The 8,096-nt window shown below is 37.6% G+C and overlaps 1 protein-coding gene across 1 annotated transcript; it reads right to left on the bottom strand.

Annotated features, from left to right (window-relative positions):
* Positions 1–933: 933 nt before the first annotated feature.
* On the bottom strand, positions 934–7,206 carry LOC116707519 (galectin-6-like). Its single transcript, XM_032544895.1, has 14 exons — positions 7,085–7,206; positions 6,190–6,278; positions 4,974–5,178; positions 4,413–4,526; positions 4,263–4,334; positions 4,160–4,186; positions 3,351–3,380; positions 3,243–3,266; positions 3,118–3,144; positions 3,015–3,041; positions 2,903–2,932; positions 1,758–1,846; positions 1,523–1,688; positions 934–1,450 (listed from the first exon to the last, which is right to left on the bottom strand). The coding sequence occupies exons 1-14, from the start codon at positions 7,127–7,129 to the stop codon at positions 1,307–1,309; spliced, it is 1,089 nt and encodes a 362-aa protein (XP_032400786.1). The 5' UTR covers positions 7,130–7,206; the 3' UTR covers positions 934–1,306.
* Between the last annotated feature and the right edge of the window lie 890 nt (positions 7,207–8,096).

Genomic DNA, 8,096 nt, shown 5'->3' with positions numbered 1-8,096 from the left:
AAAGTCAAACATTTTCTAAAGAGAAACTTGGAGATTACTGAGTTTTAAAAGTCAAAGTCTTGCTAAAAAATTTGAATAATCTCAGATATTTTCTAGAAAATAAAAACTTAAAAATTTCTGAGTTTGAAAAGTCAAAGTCTTGCTGGAAAAAAAATGAAAATATATTAATTTCAGATTTTTGTTCTAGAAAAAAATCTGGAAATTTTCGATTTTCAAAAGTCAGAAAGTTGCTAAAAGAAACTCAGAAATTTTTAAACTCAGAAAATACCCAAACGTCAAAAATTTGCACATTTTCAAACTCAGAATTTTCTAGAAAATTAATCTCAAAATTTGAGGGTTTTTCTATCAAACTAAATTTCCACATATTTTTTTCTTTTTTAGAAAAATCTGAACATTTCAGTTGTTTTTGTCTCGGTGGATGAGCAGCAATCAGGTACAGATCAAATGATGAAAAGTTTCAGTGTTATCATTCAGATTTTTGTTTTTATTCTGATGCTGATTTTTGTATTTCTTCAACTTTTGCACTAATGACTTTCAGTTGTTTAGACATTTTTCCCTTTAAACGTAAGAAAAAAATCACGATTTGAATGAGAACAAATCCTGGGAAAAAGCGCAAAAACTGTCATCTGGCTGCTCTTCTTCTGTGGTTTCTCAAACTGTTGCACTTAGGACGAGGAGGACATCCGGCGCTGCAACATGTATGCACTTATATTTTTATGTATGTATATAAACAGTATATGTTTATCTCTAGTCCTGCATTAAGTCTTCAGATTAGATTTTGCTGTTTTGGGAGAAGAAATCGCTCTGTGCTGCTTTGTGAGCATCAAAGGTACTTTTAAAACCGTGTACAGTTACAGAATGTTATGAAAAACTACTTCATTTCCCTTTTTTTGGTTTGTTTTTGTAATACATTGGTACTGTTTAATCAATGGGACTTTCAGAAAAGAAAAAAAAGGTGCTGAAACTGAGATTCACTTCCTGTTTCCTGTGTACATGGAGCATTTTTTTTTTCTTCTTCCTCATTATTCTCATCAGTCTTTCACAACCTTCCCAAGTGCCTTCAAAGAGCCAGTATTTTGCATTTTGTTGAATGTTTCTGCTGGTGTTTTTACATTTCTAAGGATTTTCGTACAATAACTACTTTGATTTTGTCACTGCCGATGTTTTGGGTTTTTTTTTTTTTTACAATGTTTTTGCATAAGAAATGAATAAATTCAAAAGCACATTCTCTTCTTGAGCTTTATCAATGCAAACAACTGATGCAAAACTGAAAATTGCACAAAAGGAAGCAGTGATGAGCAGAGAATCAGAAGTGGACGTAGGAGATCTGAACGTCTCCGTCTATCTCCAGTTTGTCGATTTCGCTGAAGTTGGTTCGGTGGAAGAAGTCAAACAGGTGCTGCCCGTTCACAAACGCCTTAAACCTCTGGTTGCCGCAGCGAATCGACATCTGGAGACAGAAAACCCGTCAGAAAAACGCATCAGAATGTGGAACTGGACCCGATCAGGAAGTGGAACTCACGTCAAAGTACTGCCCCTCCGTGAAGGGCGACCCGCTGAGCTCTCGCTCCTCGTTGCCCCACTTCCCTCCAGTCCGGCTGTTTCGCACCACAACGCCCTCCTTCACTCTGGGGTTCATGTGGAAGGCGACGTCCTGGGTTCTGCTCACCACCAGGTTGAAGCCCATCCTGGAACACCGAGGTTCTGTCAGTACTCGGTTATCAGAAGGATTTCTGCAGCCGGGCGGCAGAACAAACCTTTTGGACCCGTAGGGCACCATGCCCCGGACGATGATGGTCCTCTTAGGGTACATCCCTCCTGGGATCAGGGCGGCGTACGGCACAGGCTGAGAAGGGAAGCAAGTTTTACTAAATTACACACGTTGGGAAACCAGGTCAGAGCCGGCCCAAGTCACATGCTTTGGGTCCCCAGACCACCAGAGGGCCCCCAAGAGCACCACACCCAGATAACAAATAAATATATATAATTTGTTTGGTTTTAAATAACATTAAAAAATAGAAATTAAATGTTATTAATCGTGGAAAAAGTAATTTCAATACTATTTATTTAGAGTTGTTGCACAGATAATAGCTTCATTTCTTAACCCCAATTCCAGCCATAATTCTAATCCTAATTCCTTCCCAGATGCTAATCTTGTATAACAGACCCGTAGCTCGCTTTTCAAACCACTGAAGAAATCAATAATCTATAATGGTTCGTCCATCACAATGATGGTGACCAGGTGAGACGTCACCAAACCCTCCAGATGGACAGAAACGATAAAGCTGCTGGAGAAGTATTGGCTTTTTTCTGCTTCACCTCCAGGTGAGGCTTTTATTTTGAAGGTAAGTTAAAAAAACAAACACCTGTGTGAGTTGAAGACAGTTAAATGGGGGAGGAATTATATTCTAAATAATATGATATATGTTATCATTAAACTTAAACTCTGTGCTGCTGCTAACAATGAGAAATTGTGTCGTTTGATAAACATTTTAAATAAATGTTGAAAACATGATTTTGGAAAATGAAACCTCGTTTTTTCTCTTATGACAGACAAAATAACCCAAATTATTGTTTATTTTCCTCTGTGTAACTTTACAAACAGCAAGAGAAGAGATCCTCCAGGTGTTTGTCGGTTCAGGTAAATGATTTAATCAACTTTTATGTCTCCACTGCTTGTTTACAGCTTTGTGATTCTGAAAACATGAAGAAAGAACAAACTGCAGCTCCGTTACGAATCCACAGGGGGCGGTAAATAAAGGACAAATCAAACATTACAATTGAGACGACGCAGGAAAACACAAGAACGTTAAAAACAAAACAAAACAAATACTATTTATAATTCATTAATTACGTATTTATAAAAAAGAGCAAGATAAAAGTGTTTGGTAGAAACACTTACTGGGTTGTAGACCGGCTGCCCTCCCATTCCCTGTGAACAGATTTATAAAAATGAGAGAAAAACATGAGTATGAAATAATAATGATGCCAATATTACTGAGCTTTTCTCTCACCGGCAGGTAGGATCCTGGAAAACCTCCCTGTTTGGAAAAAAATATAATAATTATGACACAAACCTTCTGTTGATGGTAATAAACTGTCATGTTGTGATTTTACCCCCATGTTGCTTCCTGGGTATCCACCCTGCAAATATTTACATGTTTCAAGTGATTATTATAGGAGAAAATGTTAAACGGAGCCATTAATAATGTTTTTATCTGATTTATGTGACATGTACTCACTCCCATGTCGTCAGGACATCCACCCTGGAAATCAATCAGAGAAACGAATTTAAATTATTCTTATATGTAGAAAATTATTATAAATAGTAATAATAAAGAGCTACACACCCCCATGTGGCCTCCTGGATATCCTCCCTGCTTAAAAAAATAAAAATATTAAATAAAATTTTCCATACAATGTTAATTTTAACTGAACCTTCTATACTGGAAAAACACAAAATCTTACCAAGTATTTTTGCTCTAGTTTCTAATATCTTAGTTCACTAAAAATAAAACACAACTAACTTCTAAATAACTTTTCAGAAAGATACGAGAGTTTGTGTTTGGTGAATAATTCCTTTCACTCATAAGACATTTTCCCCTTATTATAAGTGAATTAGTCGGCCAGTGGAACTAGAACTTTTTCATCAATCTTAAAGAATAATTTAGTTAAAACAAGCTGCTGTATCTTGCTGAAAAGTTACTTGTAAGTTTTCTTATTTTGTCTTATTTGAAGTGTACCAAGATGTTTGCGAGATTTTGTGTTTTTTACAGTGTATATACTCACTCCCATTCCTCCACCCATGCAATCAGGATATTTGTTGATTTAACAGAGAAAAATCTCCTGCTTCATCCAACGACGCTGCATCCAGCAGACCATTAAACCACTGAGTATTTCATAGTCATGCTAGCTGAGCGCACAGGGACGAAGTCTAGCATTACGAAAGTTGGTGTTGATTATAACTTCTTGACTTGCCTAATTTAAAAAATAAAACTTTCTGCCACAATTATTCCATTTATTCTAGATGTTTTATTTGTTTTGTTTTTACATATTTAATCATATTTCTCACATTAATCTGTCAAAGAAAGCCAGAAATAATTATGGTTTTGTTGTTAGCTATGTATTTTACATGGATAGATTGATTGTAAATACAAACCCCCACGCTGCATCCTGGATATCCTCCCTGTGAAGAAGCCATGATTAGTTTAATCCATTACATGAGACCAAATGGAGGAAACTAATGTGGCTGTTTTACTCACTCCGGTTCCTCCAGGAAGCGAGCCGCCGCCGCCGCCGCCGCCGCCGCCACCGCCACCGCCACTGCCTGCACCCTGAGGCAGACACACATTCAGGAAACCTTCTGCTACATTTATTTACTGAAATAAAAATGGCCGACTGGCGTGGCTCACCCCAATGATGTTAATGGTTTGGATGGTAACGTCTCCGGAGACCTGGATGGCCCGGATCCGCTCCACAGGGAGGCGGTGGGGGAACAGGAAGAAGTCCTTCCCATTGACTTTAGTCTGGAGCAGAAAGAAGAACATGATCAATCAATCAATCAATCAATCAATGAGAACATCGATACAGCCATTCTCTGTCACTTTAATCCAAATTAGCCGCTACTGGTCACACCCCCCCAATTCAACGTTTACACACAGACGTGAAAATGGCTGCAAACAGATGTGAAATTATAAAGCCGTGCATCTTTGAAAAGCAGAAGTGGAGCCTCCAGCACAACAAACAAGGATACAATCTGGTGCATAAGGCGGTAAAACCGGCTAACCAAACATGCTGGAGGTTAGCTTGGGTTGCTAGGTGACGGGCAGAACTCTGCTGGGGTTGCTAGGTAACGGGTTGGGTTTGGCTCGAGTGATTGTTGTGACGTTACATCCAGAGGTTTTTGAAACGACTCAATTTCCAAACAAAACATTATTGCCAAAAACTGACGAAACCGCATCCTTGTTGTTTACCTGGAATCCCTTGGCAGTGATCATGATGACCAACTCGAAGGGCTTGCCCTTGGAGAAAGGCATCTTGTGGATCTTCTCCTCCGACATCCAGGATCCACCTTTACGGCTGTTGAAAACCACTTTGTCCCAGCCGTCGAATCGAGGGTTGAAGTGCAGGGCCACATCGCTGGAGTCCGACTCTCCGCACAGAAGGTTGATCCGAAACCTGGGGGCGACGGAACCGAGTTAACAGCAGCGTTCCCCCAACTTATTCTCACTTTACAACCGGGATTTAAACCAAGACAAAGAGCTGCGTGAGAGGTGTGCCGAGTGTTCAGAAGCATTTCAGAATCATAAAGACCGAGCAATTCCACAACGACGTGAATTAAGAAGGAAGAACATTTTTGCCAAAAAACTCAGGAATTTTGAGATACGTCTCAGGCGTTTTCTAAAAAAAAGGACATTTCTGAGTCCAAAAGGGAGAAAAACCCTGAACTTTCCACATTTTGTTTTCAAGAACATTTTTGAGATTATTCTAAAAAATTTGCGTTTTTTCTAGCAAATGTTTAATTTTTTTTTAAACTCAGAATTTTCCATGTTCGTTTCTAGAAATTTTCTATGATTAATCTAAAATTGTTGTATTTTTTTTGTTGCAAATGTACAATTTTTACCATCAGCAAATTTCCAATTTTTTTTTTTCTAAAAAATTTCTGAGATTAAAATAAAAATTGCTGAGTTTTTTGTGGAAATTTACTCCTTTTATTTTCTTTCTTGGCCTTACTACGCCATAAATACTTGCCACGCTTTTTTCCCCCTATAAAAACAATCATATGTAGCCATAAATTATTTTGTGTTTGTCTATCAAATAATTTCCAGTAAAACACATTTAAACCTTCGGCTGTGTTGTGAAATAAAGGGACGATGTGGAAGAACTGGAAATACTTTTACAGGATGAAATAGTTTTAAACTGCAGAATGTAAACAGGTGGATCTGAGAACAGAAGATGTGGCAAAATAAATAAACATTTTTCTCTGTGTGTTTTAGCTGATAACAGCTTTAAATACACGCCTAAAGTCAAAGATGACTGTATCTTAAGAAATGAAGATAAAAAGCGAGCGGACTCCACCCACAGAGGGCGAGAGAGGTTACACAATATTTAGAGTTTCTCTGGAGATAATAAAAATGTTTTAATGGATAGAAAAGCTTCAGATTCAGTAAAAATGTTTTAAAAACTCACCTGGTGATGTTTTCAGGAACCGATCCCTGGATGTAGACGGACACTCCGTCCCGTACGCCGCCATGAATGGGGCTGAGGTAAGGAATGCTCTGCAGTGGCACAAAAATAATTCAGATTTCATTAGAACAAAGGGTGAACAGAAAATGGATGGATTAGAATAATCAGCAACTTTTAGAGCTGGGAGGTGATTATTGGAGAAAAACATGAGTAAAAAAAAAGTCTAGAATGGAACTTCTGAGGTTAAAAACGAAATGAAAATCAGTTTGAGAGCGTTAAAGTTTTACCATCCAACTAACTTTCACAATTTCTCAAAGTGGAACAATACCTTTAAAAACAAAAACTATCGGAATAAGTTTGACTTTACTGTGGATTTTCTTAAATTAATTTACTAAAATCCTTGCTGTGAGGATTCACTAAAGCAGGTTCAAACTCAAATGAAAGGAAATCGATTAAAATGGTTTTCAAAAAGCCCTTAAAATGTGCAGATTAAAGCCATGAAGATAATTCATTTCAATAAACTATCAACTTTGCTAAGAAGAATGGTAAAAGAAAAAAATTCAACTCAAACTCATTTTAATGGTCATAAAAACTATTTAAAATTTAAGACTTTTGATTTAATATTAACGGAGCCATTTTATGAGTACAATTAAAAATACGAGAAAAAAGTCGACATTATACGAAAATAACGATTTTATTCTCGTAATTTCATTTTTACATATTTATTTTTTCCTTTACACGCCGTCATTCTTTAGTAATTAAGTTACTTCTGCTTCAGTTTTAATTGTTAAATTAATCTGGAACTTTGAGGCTCAAAATAAAAAAATAAAAGCCTTTTTTTTTGGCCGTTTTCGTCCGTTTCCATTGGTCCAGTCAAAGTCCAGCAGCAGATACTCACAGGGTTGTAGACGGGCTGGTAGCCCAGAGGAGCGACGGAAGTCATGGCGACGAGCAGAAAGCAGAAAAATCTGAACTTTACTTTATATGAGCGATGAAGGAGGGGAGGAGAAACCAGACAAACAAACTGCTGAGTTACTGTTGACTTTAGCTGGAAAAGAGTTAATAAAACATGGAGGGCGTGTTCTTAACCATCCAGTTCACCTTTTTACATCTCAAACCAAAACTCTAAGTATTTACTATACTTATATTTAAATCAAAGGATCTCTTTGCTCCTCAGTTGTTGCATTAATTAAAAGTGACTCTGAGTGTTTTCAGGAAACAGAAACTCTAGTAATCCTTACCTCCAGCTCAGGTAACTGCGGGTCCGTTTCTTCTTTTGTGCTGCATTGAGGCGGGAGGTTAATCCGCTTAATGCCTGTAAACTCAGCGCGAAGGTTTGTGTCCAAATACAAACGTTTCAGGGAACAAAAGCGGGCAAGTTAATGGAAAACCTGCACCTTCTTTTCCAGAAAATCCTTCATATTTACTAAAGATAAAAGTCCAGTCAGGGCTGAACAGTTGGTAGAACTGTTGCCTTGCAGCAAGAAGGTCCTGGGTCCTCATTAAATTCATCTTTAGTTGTAGAAATCCTCCTCGTACCTGATTCAGCACCTGATACTTTATCCTTCCTCTGTTATCCAGTTTTTTACTTTCAAGTCATTAGTGGCGTCCATGTCACCCCAACATGAATGTTTCCACCACCACTTCGTGTTAGTACCGTATTTTCCGCACTATAAGGCACACCTTCAATGAATGGCCTATTTTAAAACGTTTTTCATATATAAGGTGCACCGCATTATAAGGCGCATAGAATAGACGCTACAGTAGAGGCTGGAGTTACGTTATGCATCCATTAGATGGACCTGCGATAAAGGGAATGTCAACAAAACAGTCAGATAGGTCAGTCAAATTATTATTATTATTAATAGATTACAAACCAGCGTTCTGAAAACTCTGTTCATTCCCAAAAT

The sequence above is a fragment of the Xiphophorus hellerii genome, chromosome 18 (genome assembly GCF_003331165.1).
Source record: "Xiphophorus hellerii strain 12219 chromosome 18, Xiphophorus_hellerii-4.1, whole genome shotgun sequence".
Taxonomy (NCBI): Eukaryota; Metazoa; Chordata; class Actinopteri; order Cyprinodontiformes; family Poeciliidae; genus Xiphophorus; species Xiphophorus hellerii.
This window is presented reverse-complemented; position numbering and strand designations above follow the sequence as displayed.